We start from the raw sequence: 22,749 nt of genomic DNA on the forward strand, positions 1-22,749 counted from the left end.
TGAAGTGCAATGTAAATATGTTTAGGTACCCAGAAAATGAAATTGATAAGTATATTTGCAGCGGAAATATATTTCTATGAGAGCGACATGTATGTTTAGCAAATATAAATAATGAGAGGGTCTTATTTATTATTCATTGTATTTGATCCTTAAATTCTTGAATGATAAGAGCCCGTCGGAGCAATTCAAAATTCGAGTTATATCCCTTTTTACATATCGCCACAGTGGTAATTTGAATATCTCTGAAATTTTTCAATGTATATAACACCATTCAGTAAAGAAATAACAAAGTAAAATCAACAGTCTAAGTGCCTCGCGGAAATTTAGTGTAGATAAAAGTCTAGGTGCAATCAGAGAATTAATTATGCAAGAGGCACGCCTTTCCTCCAGCATAATGAACTAGCAATTAATGAAACCAAATGGACTCAGGTTTCTTCGAAGGAACGATCATCTTTTTCTGTCAGGAAAAGGTTTGATGAAAGCTCTTGTCTAAGAAATGCGCTGCAGCTGATTATTAATAGTTCAGTTATATATTCTAACTTATTTTCATGGTGCAGGTGTATGATATTATGAGTATTTATTCACAAGCGTTATATAAACAAAAATGCACTCAAACTCCCCTCTGTCCTTTACCCAACCCACCAGTCTTTGAAGTAAATATCATTGCCTTACACATTTTCTTGCAGGGCAAAACAATGCATGCACGAATGGTATGGGAAAGAACAGAGTCAAGGAAAGTCCTCAGGATTTTTCCATACTTGTAAACAAGAAGGAGACTGAAAATGACCAGGGCCAAGTGCAGGTTATGACGTCATACTCACCATTCGGGTAGTCCAGTTCGTCCGACAGAGGGAATAGGATTGGAAGCAGAACGTTGGCTGCCATGGTGACAACGAGTGGTGCCAATATCCAACGCAACAACAATGTCTTTCCTGATGTCCTTGCCGTGCGTCCTCTCGTGAGTCTCTTTCTCTGCGTTCTTTTTCTGTCGGTATTTGCAAGTATTGCACTTGGTTCGTCTGGAACAGCCTTCAATTGACCTGCAGCGTGCGTCGTCCTCGCATGCTGTACCATCCACTCAGCTGTTGCCATACGAATATGTTTTTAATTGTGTCGATCATTAAATGCTTGGATTTACGTTCGTCCTATCTGATTGACCGATCACTGCTTTAGAGTGAAATGTTCTCGACTACATTCAGTTTTATTAACAAAGACGAAAAAAGTGAAGTATGGATGATTGTTTATGCTATCGTACCGGACAGGCGTCTCATACCGCACTGAATATAAAATCTTGTACGTGTGAGTTTCCAGAGCGAATCCACAATTTCATTTAAATAATCCACTTCCCCCTCGGGCGAAGGTTGCCTTGCAAGCCTGGCAGGAAGGCCTCGGAAATATAGCTCTCACTATTCCGGGATGCTGCTCGCTGAGTCTTTTCCGTCCTGGAAAAAAAAAAAAAAATAGAAAGTCAATTCTGTTAGAATTCTGAAAGCAGGTGTGTAGAGCAAAGAGTGGGGTCCTTTTTGGAAAGGCTTGACGGACTTCTAAAAGAGATGTATAAAGGTGAAAAAATTAAAGCAGAAAACACGCAAATATTCACAACTTTCGTTCATTTGCGTATCTTGCAGTCAATTAGAGTGATTTACAAACTTGATACTCGGAAACAAGGGAAGGCAGCTTGTTCTTCCTTTACTGATAATTTTTTTTCATTTTCTCTGGAATTGAAATGGTCTAGAAAAGGCTTACGGGGATCCAATACTAGTCATTATTTTTCCTTATGTTTTCCTACTCATATACATGTATACATATCAATGCTTCTTGCTGTATGCTGTACTTATTAAAGTAAATTCACTTAGTAAATGAAAATTGAAGAAAATTATTAAATAAACCATGAAAAAGTGAAACTCAGAAATGCTGATGTAGTGAAACTAAAGGGAAACGAAGAATGAAAATTAGATTCCAATTTCTCCTAATCAGTGTACTCAACGATGAATGTAAAATCACTGAATACTACTCAAACACTGCATAAATTTTTACAGCTAAAGCATACAGAGCAAGTTTATCAATTACGGACAATATCTAGCTAATTAGGATTGATTCTCATGCATACAGGAATGCAATATAACTCAACAAACATCAGTCTTGAAGCTCATAATGTACAGTAATTGATTCCATATTGGGAAATCTTTTTTTTTTTTTTTTTTTAAAGTTCCTCAGCCTCCGACGTTTTACTTTACTTCTTAATTAAGCGTTCTTTCTGATCCACAATATTTATGAGCTCAGTACAATAAATATTTTATTATTTTTCATAGAGCTCTTTCATTGTTTCGCCATTAATTTTTTCCATACAGTGACTGCAATTACATAGTTTTTTCGCCATTGTTTATATTATTCGTTTTAACGGAATGCTATTTCTGTCCATTCGTGCTCTCTCTCTCTCTCTCTCTCTCTCTCTCTCTCTCTCTCTCTCTCTCTCTCTCATGAAAAACAACTCAAAATATTCACAAGAATACTGATAACAACTACATATCTTAATAAGAATTTTAAGCCACGATAGCCTTCTGGTTAGACAATTTCATTCACACTTGGCTGACAAACCTGATTTCTTTTGCTCATCAAGTGAGAATTTCTTTGATTTCGACTATGAAAATTAACAAGCCTAAGATAATGAGCGGCAGTGGTTCTTAATGGTGTTGACAGAATCGTATCAGCGATTTTTATGAGACTCCACAGCTGCTTCAGAGTCTGAATCGAACTTTCTCCAAGAATGTGTTATAATAATCAGCTATTCAATATTCAGCTATTCAAGCGAGCTTCTTCAACCGTTGTCTGGAATGTTCCTAATTGTAATGTAGGCGCTGCCTTAAAATATCTAGCTGAGATGCAGTCAGGAGAATAGCTCAGAGTTGAAGTGACGCTGAAGTGAAGTGGAACCTTCACTGATGTCTTGGAGTGTACACGGCGAAAAAGTCTGGTCCTGCCCTTCGAACGCATAGAGGCAGGCATTTGCTGCTTGGAAGCATTGTCCAACCAAGGTCAAGGTGTTTCTTTGTTGACCTTTGGGGTAGAGTCTGCCATTAAAAATAGAAGCCATGCGGTGTTGTAGAGTATTAGTGTGTCAAACTTGGTGAGACTTACTTTACGTTTCTGACACTTTGCTGCTTATGCATATTTGTTCCGACTTATATGTTAAGTGATCTGTGACTGCATATGGATCACTCAAAAGAAGAAAGCTGTCTTGGGGCGTTGGATTTGAAGAAAGAATGACATGTCAGTAATTTTGAAATACGGATGTATTTATGAAATAATAGTGTAATGGAAATAAAGATTTGGTGTTCATGTTAAATAAATAAGAGAAAATTGTAACTGGATTGCCTGTAAAGTAAAGTTTGGAGTAAGAGGAGTGAGAACGTAGAAGATTAACAAGATGTCATAAAATGAAAAGTAAAAATGTATCTAACTGTACGTCGAAGCGAGAAGGCAAACTTGGCTGGAAGTCGTACCAGTTGACTGCTTAGGAAAGAAACCACAAAAAGTTCAGGAAGATTCTTTCATGAACAGAAAGTGCGTGTAACAGAGATCGTTGATGCATTCGTGATGATGAAAGTGGCTTAATTCTAACGAGACCTCTGCTGTTATGCCTGAGCAAATACAGAGTCTGTTGAAATATTTTTATCATTCCATCTTTGCATCAGGATTTTACAAATATATGCCTGGTGAATGTCGCCTTGTTTTATTTTATTTTATTTTTACGCAGAAACAGCCCTCCTCCATTGATGAAATGTTATTTTCTGTCGCTAGATATGAGATATTATGTTACATATTTGCTGCTATGTTTTTTTTAAGCTGCGAAAACTTTAATTTCCTACAACTTAAGAAGGTTCTCTCTTATCCTAGCCTCCTGGAATTTACGTCTTTTGTATCAAACATCGTTTGAAATTCAGATCTCCTCTGAATTCTTTTCTCTGCAATTGGATTACCTCTCCAGAATAGATTGAGTCGTTTTTATTGTTCTTTTGTTTTCTCATCTGATGAGGTGGTCGCAGGGTGCATCCCAAGAAGAAGACTCTTCAAGATTCTTTCCGAATCTTGGACTTGCAAAAGATAATCTAATAAGATCAAGGAAGTCTTTATTCACGACTTATTCAGAATATGCCATTCCGATTTCCTTCGTATGGAAGGAAAGCCAGCCAGACAGACTGAGATAGAAAATTTTCTGTTTTTTGTGACTGCGTGAAAATAAATATTGCCAAAGTTACAAATATGAAGATAATAATTTCTGAGAAGTTTGATGTGACATGAACTGTACGAACAAGTCTCACTGAACTGAAGGGTTTAGAATGACCTTGGCCTAAGGGAAACACCACTGAAAAATGTTGGTCATGAAGAGAAGGGGAAGATGATGGAGAAATGGGTTTTATTTGGATTCCGTTGCTGAGATTAAAGCTAAATACCCAAATATTATGAACAAAACTGAAGGAAATAGGTCGTCTTTCCTATGCTGACCATTACAGGGTGAGATCGCTTTCAGACCAGTCCCTCATTTTACCAAGCCAGTCCTAGAGTCATGCTTGTATTCTCTCTCAGTGCAAGTTTTCCTTGGTCTTCATTGGTTGTCGATGTGCAAAACCACACAAAGAAGAAATAAAAAATGGATGTACTTCTCTTTTTTTGACAAACTTCCAAGTATAAGGCATCAGTTCTGGGAAAATCATTAATATTTTCTGCCGTTTCGTAAAGTCTCTCCACTTTCCAAGTTTTTAATATGTTAAGAATTTCTGTCTCGGTGAAACAGATCCACGGCTCTTTTTCTCATACTGCTTTATTCCTTTTAAAATGTATAATAATCTGCTTTACATTTCTGTTTAGAAAGTCGCCGAAGCCATTACATCAATCCAGTTATTAGGTAAATGTATTATCTTTTGCTTAACAAAAGAAATTCTTTTGCATACAAAATTCAAACGAACTCATATGCATATGATATATAATCACGTATGTATGTAAGTAAACATTTTGTCTCGTGTGTGAAGAGAAGTAGTCGAAGAAAACAAAAACCAAAGGATTATTTTCAGTTGCAGGGTAGAGCTCAAGGAATGCCTCAGACACCAAATTCATCATGTTACGCCTCCGCGACATCAGATTTAATTAGATCTGTTGCAAGGAAAAAATACAGGTTTTATTTATATGTTAAAAAAAATTTCTTAATATTTCTAACAGTGTAATAACTACTTCAAGATCTCTGACTGAACTTACATTCCCGGAAGCTTACAATAACTTTGCGTTAATGAAGCTTTCCAACATTTTCAGCAAAGCGCTCGAAGTGGTCTGTTATCAAAACACCGCATACCGTGGGTGCTCTTTCTTAACGCCTCCAACCTCATTAGGAACCTGATTACTAATGAAACATGAGATTAGCCAAGTAGTGCAAGAGAGAGAGAGAGAGAGAGAGAGAGAGAGAGAGAGAGAGAGAGAGAGAGAGAATATTTAATGAGATGGTCTCACTCAAGCAGAGTGAAAAATACTGTGTTCAGGCTCTCCCGTTCTGATGGTACACATTTTGACTGAGCAATGAACACTAAAGTCGAGTCTCTTTCTCTCTCTCTCTTCTCTTCTGGTTCTAATGGCGTGGTCGTTCTGAAAGCTGTTGAGCACCGCACACAGAAGACATGACGAGGTTACGAATGAAAGAATCCCTTCGATCAATGTGAATGTGAGAGCGGTCGTCAGAAAAATTTATTTGTGAACGATCGCCTTGAGCTGAAGGGAAGTGCAGGCGATATGTTTGAACTGTGGGGATTTGAGTGTAAATGAATATTTGGCTGAGTACGTAGATCAAGAGAAATAAAATCAATGACTGCAGCACGGTTTGTGTCTCTAGAGGGTCTAGGACAGAGATTATTTTTGACAGGTATTAAGAAATATATGGGAAGGATGTTCACTAGATCAAAACAAGTACTGTTGTTTATAAAATAGCCTTCTTATTTTGGAGCAAGTCTGAAGTAAGATTTATACCACTGCAACGATGTTCGGGTTTATATATATATATATATATATATATATATATATATATATATATATATATATATATATATATATATATATAGTCACGATGTGTACTAAGAACCTGGTTATTACACAACTGATCACAGAATTCAAAAATTTACCTCACTTCAGCCAGATACTTGAACTCTCATAACAATAAAAATTACGACTGAGTACTCTAAAGGTAAAAGTGATCCCTTAAAAGCTTATTAATCACATGAAAAATCAAACTAAGTGAATCAGAACAACTGTGAGGTATCAGCAGTTAAACAAGAAATATACTAGAGCAAAAGGGCATCACCCCATCAAACAACTTTAACTGTTTCCCTGGTCTTAAATAACTTCAGCAAAACTAAAGACTAAAGGGACATAACATGTTTATCACTTTGCCTTATGCACACAATTACTCCTATTCACTGATAGTCAATAAATGAAACACTGTTTTTAAAAAAATTTAAATATAAATTTTTTTTTTAATTAAAAATTTATAACTAGAATTCACAATCTGAAAAATTCACTATTACTTGAAAATACCACAAAATGTAATTAATTCTTCAGTTAAATTTCTAAACGAAACTAAATCACAAGACTAATTTATCAAGAAATTAATGTAATCAAGCAAAATTTAAACTATCAAGAATTACTCAAGATTTGAAAAGAAAATCTTAACAAACGAAAATTAAATCAAGTACGTAATGTTAAATTATCAAGAAATATTTAAAATGATAAGCAAATAAATGTTAAATCACCAATATATAAAATGTGAAAAATCAAGAGATTGCAAATGCAAGAACACACAAAAATACACAAAAGAATTATCAATAATAATTTCACTAAGGCAAAACTTCCCTATATACCTTATTGTACCATGGTAATAGTAAGCAAAATTCACTTTATGTTACACAAGCTTGTGATAACTTTCGCAAAATCGCAGCTGCTCGAGATTCACAAAAACACATTTTTTTTGTCAGGCACCGTTCCAGATACACACTTTTCCTACATTCAGATCTCAAAAGCTAAGATTAACACCAGTGACCATACTAACACTTTACGTTAATAATTACTCTCTTTTGAAGAAAGAGAAGAGAGAGAGAGAGAGAGAGAGAGAGAGAGAGAGAGAGAGAGAGAGAGAGAGAGAGGGAACCACCGCTATCGGTCTCAGAAATCAGTATGAGCAAATTTTAGGATTCCAGCAGGAAATGAAAGAATCAGATGACGTCATTAAGGCATTTTGGGAACGAGATATGAGAGAAAGTTCTAGAAGAAGGAAGATGACGTTACTTCCAGGGCAAAATACTTTGGGGCCGAAACTAATGCATTAGAACAATATGTGAGCAGAGCAATTCAATCTTATACATGACGCAATTGCCATGTGCTTCAGTGCAACACTTGTTCGCATTTCTCAAAAGGTACACGTCTTTACAAGAAAGTCATGTGGAACACATGTAACATTGCGAAATCATTCGTCTTCTTCTCGTATGGGACAAAGCTTTTACAGAAATCTTTACACGATCAAAACAGACTGCAACTGGCTAATTATGACTGGCATGTTTTGAAAATGAAAAGAAAAATCCGAGTTGGTTTCCAGAACGGAGCAGCTATTGTATCTCTCGTCCTGTCAGCTCCTTAGCTTTCACGATGACAACTGAAGTGAAACAAGCCTTTCGCTATGACACACACGTGTTGCTTATATACTATGTTACTATTAAAAGTGTATTATTAATTCTAAATTACGCTGTTATCTAAATCTCTAACTCTTTTGAGATCTGATACTACACTACATACAATATTTCAACAATTATTATTATTACACATAACACATGATAAATAGAAGAGTAAATATATCAAAACTATAGGATGATATACGTATTACAAGGCAACATCATGAAATTATATATATCTATATCTATATACATATATATGTGTGTGTGTGTATTTCATTGTTCTGATTATCTTAATCTTGCTAACAAAACATTGTAACGCACTCTCTCATAATCTGTCTCGGTGCTCTTCTCATTACCGCCAGTCAACACAGTGACCTCCCTTGATCCCTCTGGTAGCAGGATTAAGATAATCAGAACAATGATAGTAGATAATCCTGGTATCTACAGTAGAGAAGTTTGATGATTAAAAGTGGAAGGATCAGTCGTGTTAAATTGGATGTTTTATTTTCATTATTATTATCTTGTCTATCTCAGCCATCCTATTCGACTGGGTGGTATTTATAGTGTGGGGTTCCGGGTTGCGTCCTACCTCCTTAGGAGTCCATCACTTTTCTCACTATGTGAGCTGTTTCTAATAGCACGCTCTCCTGCATGAGTCCTGGAACTACTTCGGCATAAAGTTTCTCTAGGTTTCTTTTCAGGGATCTTTGGGTCGTGCCTAGTGTTCCTATGATTATGGGTACAATTTCCACTGGCTTATCCCATATCCTTCTTATTTCTATTTTCAGCTATTATTATTATTATTATTATTATTATTATTATTATTATTATTATTATTTATTATTATTATTATTATTATTATTATTATTATTATTATTATTATTATTAAACATGGCCACTCATATGGTGCAAGGCAACAAAGGCTTTACAATGTTAACTCGAAGGTTCTACAGAAAAGACTCCCCATATGTGCAGAAATAGAGAGAGAAACAGAACGATACACAGAAAAAGTCAAATCTACATAAAGACGTGACTAAAGTATGAATACGGATAGACACCAAAGGCAATGGTAGACAGCCGTTTAAAAGAAAGGCAATTGTAGACAGCCGTTTAAAAGAAAGGCAATTGTAGACAGCCGTTTAAAAGAAGCACTACAGCTTCTTCTGAACTTAGAGGCAACAAACCACCATAACGCTTCAGGAATATTAATTCACAATTTTGTTTGGCGTCCTAAACATGGTCTTGATGCTTTGCAAAACACTTAAGTAAGTCTAAAAGTACAAGGACTTGGACAACGGAAGTTTTCTGTTAAAATATGACTTGAGAAAGATGGCCAAATAGGACATCTTCTGGTGATAGGGGAAGTCGTGGTAACAATTGCCAGAGAAAAGAACACCACAAATTTGAAGAGATTTGATTATAAGAAAAAAGTCCCACGAGAACATAAACACCCAAATAGAAAAACAATGCGGTGGTAGAAAAAAAAAAGTCTGATAAATTTACCAACGATATAGGAAGTCTTCCAAACCCAACCCAATAAACATCCAAATAACAAAAAAAAAAAAAAAAAAAAAAAATTCCAAACTTCCAACCAGTATGCAAATTTCTTGAAAAAAAAGCCAAAAGCAAAGATCGGCTGGAATGTCACACCAAGTATGGTCATATATTCAAAATTAGCCAATACACTATTACCTAAACGATAATAATTCATGGAGAATGAATGCGGTTCGAGAACGGCTTCTCACTAAAGTTTTCCTTTGCCTGAAGTTTGACTTTCCCGAACTGGACTGTTCCGAGTTACTGCAAATTTTTGTTTAGTTTGGCAGCCTAGTCATTTTACATTAGGGAAGAGCGAACATTGCAACAAGAGTGGTATAAACCATCTCTTTCCTAGGTCCACTGAAAAATTTGTGGGTATGGCTAGGTTGTCTAGGATCGTTTTATTCTACCATGCTCCCTTTCCGTGATGGACTGAAAAACATACTGTACATGATTACATCATAATGCTTTATTACTTACAAGGGATAATGCCACATTTGTTAACTAATACCTTGTATTTAGAACTGTTATTAGAGGGTAGGAATGGAAACAACACCCAATAATGTAGTTGATTTCAAAATGGAATGATTGAGAGAGAGAGAGAGAGAGAGAGAGAGAGAGAGAGAGCACCTGAATATTTCCAGAAGCGGGAAATAAGATCAATACTGGCCGTCTCCTGATAACTCTTAACAGAACTGTTCACAGATGAAAGCGCCTAGGGTGGTGTCTGCCCTATCCAAACAGTAACGGGAATAAGTTCTACAGGTTTTTTTATTTTCTTTAGTACTTGAACCTTTTTCTTATTGTTTTTTGAAAGTTGATATTTACTTCTAAATAAAAAAAAATAGCTTTTTAGCCTAATTGCAACGAAAAACTTATATTTTCATGTTTCAGACTTCATAATTAAGATCGATTATACAGTATAACGCGAAAATTTGTTCCAGATGTCATACTTTCAGTAAGCTTTTAGATAGAGAATTTAAAGCATTTGAGAAATGACTCAAATTGAGTCGCCGTCCGCAGTATTACTACGAGAAATTTGTTTTCATGCAATTTTCAGTCCGACGGAAATCATTTTATCTATGGGTATTTTGTTCCTCCTATGAAAGTTCATATACTTCTGAAACAAGCAGAGACCATGAACTTTCATAGGAGGAACAAAATACCCATAGATAAAATTATTTCCGTCGGATTGAAAGATTGCATGAAAACTGATTTCTCGTAGTAATACTGCTGACGTCGACTCAATTTAAGTCATTTCTCAAATGCTTTAAATTCTCTGCCTAAAAGCTTACTGAAAGTATGACATCTGGAACAAATTTTCGAGTTATACTGTATAATCGATCTTAATTATGATCATAAAAATTCTTGAAAAACATATCTGCTCGATCAGCAACATTGGTTTTGTATAGAGTGTTGTGTATTTTTCGAATCATTAGAGGAAAAAGGGCGAGGTAAATTTTCGAGGAACACATCAAGTGTAAATTTCCCAGTTACAACGCCAAGGCGCTTCGCATTTAATTTTTTTTTTTTTTTTGTCTGTCTGGATAAGGTTCCATAAATGAAAAATAAAGGAAAGGTTCATTTATAAAAGCAACTGCCAGGTGGCCCCTTTTTTATTTGTCAGCATTTCTCGTGAGAAGCAAGGGAGGATGGGGACGCCTTCTACTTGCTCACGTCCTCCTAGGTTGGAGGCTGTATTAGCCTCAGTAGTTTTTATTTTATTTAAGGTTAAGGTTAGCCATGGATCGTGCGTCTGGCACCGCTAGAGGTGCCAGCAACACAGGCCGAGTCCAACTCTGGAGGCGTCGCCGACGCAGCTTCACTTGACTGCATCTAGGGAGCAACTGAGCGCTGACCGGTCGTGGTTGAGAGTTTCATACTGCAGCACATCGAGAGGCTCGTAATGAAGTCGATCGAAGACAGTTACAACAAGATCGTGACACTGCGGTTCGTTGAGAGCCTCGTCTGGATCGTCAAAGGGTTTTTTTTTTTATTTCGGTTTGGTAGGTTTTTTTTAAAATTCGGTTTGGTCAGCCTAGGGACACAGACCACCAGCAGGTCACAGCTGAAAGTTTCATGGGCTGCGTTTGAGAGTTTCACTCAGCATTATACGCTGTACAGAAAACTCGATTGCATCGAAGAAGCTTCGGTGCATTATTTACGTGTTTATATCTTGCAGACACCCAATTTCACCCTCAAAACAAGTCTTTGGTAGATGACAGGAAAACACTGTGGAAGGGGATGTATTGTTGTTAATCTTCTTGCATGCGAAACAAAGGGTGAAGCAGTCTCCAGATTTCCGCCACTGGGTCTCAATGTCTTCTTATTAGAGAACCTTGACGAAGATGTTGTCAGTGTAGCCGTGGTTAAGTTAATGAGACTGGTACCTGATGCAAGACATTGTCTTCAGTGACATCCATTGGGAAGTTGGCGAAGAGGAACAAATGGGTTAAACAGTCACCGCTTTGAGGTGTGTATGTATATGCGTATGTATCATGCATGTGTTCAAATTTTGTGGCACGCATGTTGAACAGATAATGTCGATGCGAAAGAATATAACATGGTCAAGTATTCAGCTTTCTTAGTTTTCCTCATCTTTAACAGCCTTAGACTTCTATATAACGAAAGCTGCAGAATAAAAGTAACTATAACATGACAAGAATAAATGAAGAGAAGAATGTGTTTCGTTGTACAGCGTTACACTTCATATGAAAGAAATTCGATTGAATCTGAACCAGTTCCGTTCCCTATTACCATCCGTATCTTTTTCTTTTCGACTCAGTGTCACAGAACCATTTTCGAGAACTTGGCCGACAGCTACTCTCTGCTGGAAAAAATTCTACGAGTTAATTCTGAAAGGAATCGATTCCGTGCTCTTTTTAAAAAGAGTTTCCATGGAGTGACTAAAACCTCTGGTGATCCAGCTATTGAATCCATTCAGACAACTGTTCCCCAAGTTTCCAATTCACTTTCTGCACTAATGATCTCTCGAATTTCTTCTCCTTTCAGTATGTTACAGTACGTAATTACGTTCATTTACCAGTACAGAACTTATGAATGCACAAATATCGAGTCGTCATAATGCTTACGTGATGAAAATCAGTCCCTGTTCAATTCGCGTTATGGCTAAGGGGCTTCCTGATGTGCTTGATTATTTTGACAGAAATTCCGATAAACAAAGCGGTTTCTAAACGGATCCGTGACCAGGATGAAAGATTTCATTTTCGGTTTCCGAAGAAGTCCAAAAAGTATAAAAGAGGACAAAGGGCCTTTTTTAAAGACTTATAAAACATATTTTGAATATAAGACATATCATTTTGTCCTCGAGCAAGAAGGTGAGAATTGACTTCCCTATTGCACAAATGTCGAATGAAATACCCAGGGTATGAAAACGAAAAGGGCTTCAGGGAAACTCGGTCTATGTTATTGTCGTTTTCATTGGAAATCAAACGATAGCGTCAGAGAGAGATACTCCTCTATTGTTGGACGGTTGGGGTTTTCCACTGGGATATCCTATAATTATCAATATTGCAACAACGGACCTCGATTGGAAGCTCAGACACGTATTCACTCCATATTGAATTGAGGATGACACTGATCACACCATGAATCCAACCTATTTATTATATATATATATATATATATATATATATATATATATATATATATATATATATATATATATATATATATACACACACATATATATATATATATATATATATATATATATATATATATATATATATTGTCACGAAGTGTTCCAGATACCTGTTATTATACTTACTAATCATAGACATCAAAACTTACCTCACTTATAACCAGATACCTGAACTCTCATAACGAAAAAAAATAAGACTGAACACTCTAAAGGCAACAGTGATCCCTTAAAAAGCTTATCAAATGTGTGAGGTAACAAAATATACTAAAGTTTATCAAAACAATTGTGAGGTATCAATATATACTAAAGTTGATCAAAGGGCATCACTCCATTACTGTAACTTTACCTCCTCAATTCGAGTCCCTTCAAGAAAAAACTAAGGAACAAAACTACCTATCATTCTGCTTTATTCACAAAGTTGTTCCTACCACTGGTGGTCAATAAATAAAACACTATTGTGAAACTTTAGATAAAAAAGTTTATCTTTAATTCAAAATTAATAAATCAAAATCCACAACTTTACTTTGAAGAAAAATTACTTTTACTTGGAAACACAAACTTAATTCATTCTTGAATCAAATTAGGAAACAAAATCAAATTACCAAAATGTTAATGTGTGTAACGAAACTAAGTAAGCAAAAGTTAAACCATCAGGAAATACTAAGATGTGAAAGAAAACTAAGTAAATAATCTGAAAACACAATGTACATACACACAAAATTGAAAATTGTAAAATGTAATAAATTCACTAAAGTGTTTTATAAAAAATCTTACCTTACTGACACTAAGAACACACAATAATGCAAAACAGAAAAAACTGTAAATGTATCAAATTCACAAAAATCAATTCACTTTGCAAATAAAGCTTCAACCATGGTTAAAAAACTTGCAAAAATTACAATACCTTTCACAAGCTTTCACAAGATTTCACCAGCTTTCACAATCTGCAGATGTTGTTCACAAAGGTGCCATTACCAGCAGATATTAATTACTATGGTTATCAGATCTCAGAAGCTAAGATTAATATAAAAAAACCACAATAAAATATTTTACATTACTTTAAAAATTACACACTGAATTCTGATATATATATATATATATATATATATATATATATATATATAGAGAGAGAGAGAGAGAGAGAGAGAGAGAGAGAGAGAGAGAGAGAGAACCGGCACAAAAGGTCTCTCAAATTAGAGTGACAAATTTATTTCTTCAACCAAACAAAGAACATTTTATCGAAGCTGGATGACGTCATCTTAAATGCAAAAACGTTTTGGGACAATGCATTTGATTGATGCAACAAGCAGAAAGGTACAGGTTCGGGAAACTAGATGATGCAATTTCCACGTGCTTTTGTGCAATACTTCCCTTTTACCAACAAGAAAATACTTCCATGAAACGTATGTCTACGTATTGGACAAAGTGTTTGGGATTACATGACCAAACGCCCTTCACCTATCTCGTCAGTTGGCGTGACTTGTCGCTTGAATCAAAACAAAAGTGACCCCATGATCAAAATTACATACAACACTCTTGTAGACAGAAAAATCATACGACGATTATAAATACAAACATAACATTCTAGAAAGATACACTTTCAATATACTTTATACATAATAATTCCTCCCCCCAGAAGATTGTTTATCCTGTGTTTGAATCCAACAATTCACAAGATAAATTATCTGCAACTACATTGTTCTCTCCTGAAAATGTGTTTCACTTTTAAACCATAAGGTTGCAAGCACAAAGACCACCTGGTTAGTCGTTGATTATGATTTTTCATCTTGTTTATAAATGCGATCGGATTGTGATTAGATAACACTAAAATTTCTTCATTCTGAGGCCTATTCACATACATTTCAAACTTTTCAATGCTGTTATTAATGCTTTTTCAGTTTTGAGGACTTAAAACAAACAGGATGTGAAATAGCACTATCATCTGCTTGAAGTAGAACAGCTCCAGTTCTACAGTCGAAGGCATCGATTTGTATGACAAACTTGTTATTGAAGTTTGGAGCTTGAAGTACTGGTCTTGATGTTAGAATGGCTTTAACTGTCTCAAATGATCCTTGACATTCTGGAGTCCAAAAAAACACGGATAGAATTCATTTTCCTATAATCAGCGCACATTCTAAGTGAGGCATCTGGTTTCTTCACCAACACACATGGAGAACTGTAATGACTTGAACTGGGTTCTGCTAATCCATGTTGTAACAAATACTCAACTTCTTTCTTCGAAACATCTCAATGAAAGGGTGATAGGCGATATGTTCTCTGTTTAAAAGGTTTTTCATCTTCTCTGATCTTTATCTCATGTTTTGTCAGATTGGTATGCTTAGGTACATCTGCAAAAATTTCTGGGAAATTTCGAATCACTTCACTTGGTTCACCACTTTGCTCAGCACTCAGATGTTTTAGTTAATCCTCGAAATTTTGCAATATGGAAGAATTTTTCATCTTGCTTTCAGTTCCCAATTCATAGCCATCATTGTCCTCTGTAGATGAAGTTGTCTGTGTTACTGAAACTGTTTCACTTTTAGTCTCTGGGAAGTAAGATTTCAAAAGATTTACATGCATCTTCCTCTTGTCGTTTCCTTCTTCCTGGTGTTTCAATCACATAAGTTCGATCACTTAAATTTTCTGTTATCTTGCAAGGACCTTGAAATTTATTGGAACGGGGAAATCTTTTCACTGGTAAGAAGACAAGAACTTGCTGACTCACAATAAAATTCTTATTTTAGTTTTAGCATAATATCTTCTTTTCATTTTCTCTCTACTTACTTTCAGATTTTCTAAAGAGAATTTTCTAATCTCTCCTAGCCTTTTCCTCAAGTTGTTCACATATTCTCCTTGGATTTCCTCTTCATTTTCTTCCCAATTTTCTGTAAGTATCTTCAACGGACCTCTTACTTCTTGACCAAAAATCATCTCATTTGGTGAACATCTCATGCTTTCCTGATAAGCATTCCTAACTTCAAACAACATTAAGGGTAAACCAGCATCCCGTGCTTTTCAGTGTCTGGTGGAACCTTTCCAAGGCTCCTTGACTCTCTGGGTGATAAGCAGTTAATAACTGTTGTTTCACCTCTAACAACTTCATCACATCCTAGAACAATTTGGAAATAAAGTTCATTCCTGTATCACTTTGCGCAATTTCTGGTATTCCAACCTTCGAGAAAAACTGCACCAACTTCTCAGCGATTACCTTAGCACTTATACTCCTAACAGGAATTGCCTCAGGATACCTTGTCACAGGACACATTAATGTTAACAAATATTCATTTCCTTTCCTCGTTTTCGGAAGCAGCCCTACCACGTCTGTAATGACCTTGCTAATGGGTTCTCCTCTAACTTCTACAGATTGTAGGGGGCTTTCAGAATAGTTTCATTTGGTTTTCCAGCTACCTGGCGGGTGTGACACTCTCGACAAAACCTGCTTACATCTTTGTGAAGTCTAGGCCAGAAAAAATATTTCATAATCTTCTCAGCAGTCTTCCCGATTCCCATATGTCCAGACCCATGTGCTACTGGTACCACTTGCATCCTCAATGGATATGAAATCCGAATTTGACGATATTCATCCCATTTAGCATTTCCTGGTATATCTGCACGTCTATGCTTCCTCATCAGCACTATAAAAATTCATACCTAGACCAGTAAAAGTTTTTTTCTGAAAAACAGAAGTGGTCTGGGTTCGAATTTTTATAATGCTTGTGTTTTCAGTTTTAAACTCAATTCAGTTTTTACTCTTCTTCATAGAGCTTATGCTTTAACCTTCTATTGGGACTACTATCATAAAGAAGTAATGTTCTTGCATAAATATTTTTCTTATAACTGGTTTCCATCAAACTAACCAACCTCCGGCTATTAGTAGAGTACCTCGCAAGAAATTTTATGCCAGTTTTCCTTATATCCATGACGACAAATTTAGGTGTAATTTTAAGTCTACAATTGAAAAATACTTTAACATGCTTCGGGTTATTCTAATCCCCAAAATAACCGTCACAACAGAGTCATTATTTAAATTCAAAGACAGAATCTGCCCACTCATGCAATCATCAGTTATATATAAATATATTTGCACTAAATGGAATTTGGGTACTTACGTTGGATCAACAAAACGATGGCTTAAAGTCAGAGCAGATCCTCTTAAAGGTGTTAGTCATCGTACAGGCTGCAGATTGGCCAACCCATAATTCTCTAATATTAGGAATCACTAAAAAAATTGTAATATGAATATTACTAACTTCTCTGTTTTGAGCCAAATAGCTATTTACACGAACTACCCATTTTAGAGTCATTATTTATTAAGCAGTTAGTGCCCAAATTGAATTCACACACCTCCTCCGTCCAATTGTATCTATCTTGAAATGTTTTCTTCGCCGCTTTCATTCCCCTTTCACGTCTCTCTGTTTTCAGCTTTTAGTATAGCAGATTCTTAGTTGGAATTGTCTTGTATTATGGTATATTTTTAGTTTGTTGAGAATCTTATGGGCATTATTTTTGTTCCGTGCATTTTTAATTTGTTTGTTTTTCTCTTTTAGCCTTGAAGATGTAACTAAGTTGTTACGAAACGCGTGGGCAAATAAATGCTACCTATTGATGACCGGCTATCTTCTTGCTACCTTGTCTTGATGTATACTTTAGCTTGTTTGCGCCAATATCTCCAGTCTACTACATATATATATATATATATATATATATATATATATATATAATATATAATATATATATATATAATATATATATGCACAGTATATATATATATATATATATATATATATATATATATATATATATATATATATATAATATATATATATATATATATATATATATATATATATATATATATATATATATATATATTATAATATATACATATATATAATATGTATATATAAATAATATTTATATATGTTTATATATGTATATATATATATATATATATATATATATATATATAAAATTGGTGGTAAGAAATGTGATTATACAGCTTTATTAAATCTTCGGACACATATTGCTCAATAATACCACGCCTGGCAACTCTAGATTTCCAGTAAGTTTAAACCAAGATTCTGTAAAAGACCTGTAATCATTTATACTTGAATGCAGTAACCTCAATATTATTATTCGTTAAAGTTGGTTTGGTAACGTCAGTTCAGAGTAGAATATCGATCATCCTTCCTTAAAACCTACCTTGAAACCTCACTTGTAAGTGGTGTTATGACACTATAACGAAGTAAAATTCATCCGTAATTGGAAACAGGATCTTAAATAATGAGAAAAAAGTCTTTTAAAATTTGGGCAATATCCAATGGAAATCGTGAGGAACAATACGAGAATGAATGCAATATTATGATGAGAGAGAGAGAGAGAGAGAGAGAGAGAGAGAGAGAGAGAGAGAGAGAGAGAGAGAGAACGAGCGCGTAGGCATAGGCCTATCAATAGAAATACTTAATTCATTATATTTTCTTTGAGAGATGAGTGATAATATATTTTTAAAATATGTTTTAGAAGTGCAGAGAGAGGGAGAGAGAGAGAGAGAGAGAGAGAGAGAGAGAGAGAGAATTATAGTACTGGGGGGACTTGATATTGTCTCTACATTTGAAAATCGATTTTCATCCACAAATCACTCACGAAAAAAGCCGTGTAAAGTAAAAATAGGCATTGCCACAAATAACATTGAATCACATCCATCCATGTGAGTGATAAAAAGTAGAAACAAAACAATAAAAATAAGAGTGGTTGAAAACGGAAATAACAAAGGCAAAGACCTTGCTAAGTCGTGGATGAATCCCCTGCGCAGAAAACTTCCACAACAGTATCCAGACGCATCCAGTGCCGATTGCACTATTTTCATCCAGCATGTTTGAGGCATTCGTCCCCACTCTCCTCCTGACACTTGTTACGTCGTTTACACGCACATCATTTTTATTATTTCTTCTACATACACAATTCAGTGCTTGAGGCAGATCCTGAGATTTTGTGCTTGGTGAAAGATTGTGTAATTATCAAGGAAGACTATGAACAATATATCGTGAAAGTAGCTATTAATGTTTTTAAATAAAGCAAATGAAGCTCACGTACAATATGGTGTGTGGAGCAACGATGCAAGTTCCTTCCTATTATCGACACTTGTCAGGAAAACTGCCTGAAGAATTTGAAAGTCAACAAACTCTTTAACTACATAGTTAGGTGATAAAATAACTCGTGTCCTGAGGTCGTGGGCGATATCGTTGGGAGAGGAGGCGGGGTTATCCCCGGCACGCCCCTCCCCTTCTTCGGTCAAAGAATAACCATTCCGGAGTTGTCCTCTGAAATGTGCACTTGTGTTTCATTTGCGTTCGCTCATACGGTACCGGGAGTTACATTTTAAGGAATGACTCTGTTTAGCGCTTTTGTTTAATGTGAGTAGGTTTGATTACGATTTAATTTTGTCGTTTTTATGGGCACTGACTTGAGTTGCTAGCATTTCGTTATGGGTATGGGTGAACATAACCATGGAAGGTTAATGGAAGCTGTGCAGAGCCGTTGTTTTCAGAACTGAAGGGGCATTAAATTGCAAAATAACCAACAGCGTTCCGCCGTTATTGCGTAATGTTTTTTTCGCAAGATTAACTGGGGAAGGTGGAGTTTCGTGATGTTATGTCGGTCAAAGCATTTAATGCAAGGAAATAGTTTTAGTTTGGATCGTAAGATTGCATCAGTAAAAGTTAAGAATATCTTAGTTTAACCAGACCACTGAGCTGATTAACAGCTCTCCTAGGGCTGGCCCGAAGGATTAGATTCATTTTACGGCTAAGAACCAACTGATTACTCATGTATATATATATATATATATATATATATATATATATATATATATATATATATATATATATATATATATATATATATATATTATATATATTTATATATATAATATTATATATATATAATTATATATATATATATATATATATATATATATATATATATAATTATTATATATATATACATATATATATGCATATATATTCATATATACTATATATATATTGATATATGTGTGTGTGTATTATGTTAGCTGACCTACCCAGCGCTGCCCGGGAAAACTTAATGACAACTGATAAACGCACTCTCTCCTCTCAAACACCCCACTAATATCTCTCTCTCTCTCTCTCTCTCTCTCTCTCTCTCTCTCTCTCTCTCTCTCTGAAGATAGTTGCTGCAGTTACATTGCCCAGCATTTTTGACATTTTATATTTCAACCCATCTCATCCCAGCTTTCCTATCGGGGCTGAACTTGGACTTGAAGGACATTGAAAGTGTCACTGGTCAAATCAGCAACCCCAAAAATTATGGATTAGACACTAATATCTGTTGTCTTTTGTTATTGTTACATGTCACCCCTTCCCACCGCAACCCCCTTTGGTGCCAGTGATGTCTTACCCCCTCCCCCATAGTATTCTTTTCCAGATAGTCATATAAATACCGAAATAAGGTATGGTATATTAGTAGGGTTTATTCTGTTACCAAGTCTAAGGGCAGAACCAGCCACGTTTCATGGAGGCCCTTCCCACCCCCACCCCCTTTGGTGCTGGTGATGTCTTACCCCCACAGTATTCTTTACGCGATAGCAAGTCATATGTATACCAAGTTTGGTTGAAATTGCTCAGTGCATTTCAGAGTTATTTTGGAACATACACCCCCACACAACAAACATCCATTTTTATGTATACATATGTGCATGTTATATATATATGTATAATATAATGTAAATATATTTTGTATAATATATATGTGTATATATACTATATATATATAATATATATATAATTATATAATGTATATATAATATATATATATAATTATATAATGTATATATATAATATATATATAATTATATAATGTATATATACAGATATATATGTATATATACACATACTGTACATATATTTGTATGCACATGTATATACATATATATAGTATATATATGTATGTATACTGTATATATACACAAGTATATATATACTATATACATTTATGTATTATGTATATTTATGCATAAATATATGTATATATTATATATATATATATATATATATATATATATATATATATATATATATATATATATATATATGCGTGTGTACATCTGTATAACTTTAATAAGCCAGTACTGAGGAATTCTTCGTACTCGAGGTTTACTGAGGGCTTCTCCTGTTTGATATAAAGGGATTCTTATTTTTAGAGGCGTCCAGGTTTAGTCTCAATATTTGATGGGTTTCTGTCCCGGCGACGAGAATTTTTCTAGTGATGTCCATATCGGTGCTCGCAACATCCTGTTGTTGAGATTCTAGGGGGCAATTTCTTGCCGCCACACACATTCCTGTAATCCGAATAGCTTTCGCAGTACCTACAGCCCTCACTATGACTGGAATGCCAGCAACCCAGATTGGTCTTTTAGTGTTAGGATTGTCGAGGGGTTATGTTGTTCAAGATGAGATCTTTCATTTTGTGATTGTTATTACGCAACAGTGCTTGTCACTTATGCTAAGAGCAAGCCCACCTTGGCAGAGGGCTACGGTTTTACTGGCGTTGGTCTAGCTCGCTGTTACTACAGTCATTCCATACACATAGATTCTCATACATAAAAATTATATATACACACACACATATATATATAATTTGTATATATATATATATATATATATATATATATATATATATATATATATATATATATATATATATATATATATATATATATGACCCTTTCTGAAACAGAAATCCTCACAGCACTGACGAAATCTTCGTAGCCACAAGAAGGCAAAGACCTCTCAGTCACTGTGTTTGAAAAATCAGTATCCACAGCCATATGGTGTTAGTCTTGAAGACGTTACTTGGCGACCATCCATCATGAACAAACATTGACAAATATTGTGAACACAACGTTCTTTAAGGGTACATGATGCTAGTGATCCCAGAGATTCTTGCGTTTGTGTATTATACAACAAAAAGTTTTGTAAAAAGAATACATGGTTTTAAAAGCATTCATTTTGTAAGGCAAGGGGTATTAGGGGCTAATTTTACCCTTGTTTACCATTATGCTTTTACCAAACGAGGCAGTACCTAACCTAGTCGATTTTTTTTTGTGACGCTTTCTTGAAGTCAGTTTTAATGGATACATTGCTTAATGATTTTACAAAGTAATACTGTGAAACATGAAATGTACTAAGGACTGTGTTGCCATCAAAGGTCCATTGAAATAAGTGTGCTATATATGAATGAGAGAGAAAAATTTCTCTCCGTTCTCAGTGTAGCTAACTGTAAGAAACCAGTACGGTAAAATTCACTTAAAATTGAACTCTTTAGACAAAATTCTGAATAAGAATGTATTGATATATTCGCCAGTGGTCATATGAAGAGTGTGTGACAGAGCTGTAAATGCCTCTTTGCCTTCTTATGGCTATGATTTCGTCACTGCTGTGGAGGATTTCTGCTTCGAAAGGGTTATGATTCTTCGTCTTTTAACTGGTGGGTTACGCTCTCTCTCTGAAAAGGTTGAGGATTTTTATTTTGCATTTTTCAGGCTTGTTAAGGTTTTTCTTATTAAGGCTGTGACATTTCGTGTTTCAGGTTTTCTAGTTTTATTCAGACTGAGGAAGTTTTCAGCCTAATGTCTAGGCTAAGAGCATTGTCTTGCTCACCAGGGGTGTTGAAGGTATCTGCTTGATGTCACTGGAAGATTTTTCTGCCCCATTAAAGTCATAAAGGGTTCTTACCTTAACAAGGACTTCGAAAGCCTGTCTGTCTAGGTTTTCGTAGGCTTTCGTTATCTTTACCATTATG

The 22,749-nt window shown here is 35.1% G+C and overlaps 1 protein-coding gene across 1 annotated transcript in view; it reads right to left on the reverse strand.

Annotated features, from left to right (window-relative positions):
* Positions 1-22,749, reverse strand: part of LOC136825664 (neural-cadherin-like) — a 342,994-nt gene that overhangs the window by 144,779 nt on the left and 175,466 nt on the right. Inside the window, exon 3 of the mRNA XM_067082348.1 lies at positions 822-1,442. Within this exon, the coding sequence (XP_066938449.1) occupies positions 822-1,092 (271 nt within the window). The 5' untranslated portion in view covers positions 1,093-1,442. The remainder of the gene's footprint in view (positions 1-821; positions 1,443-22,749) is intronic.

This window comes from Macrobrachium rosenbergii, chromosome 39 (assembly GCF_040412425.1).
Source record: "Macrobrachium rosenbergii isolate ZJJX-2024 chromosome 39, ASM4041242v1, whole genome shotgun sequence".
Lineage (NCBI taxonomy): Eukaryota > Metazoa > Arthropoda > Malacostraca > Decapoda > Palaemonidae > Macrobrachium > Macrobrachium rosenbergii.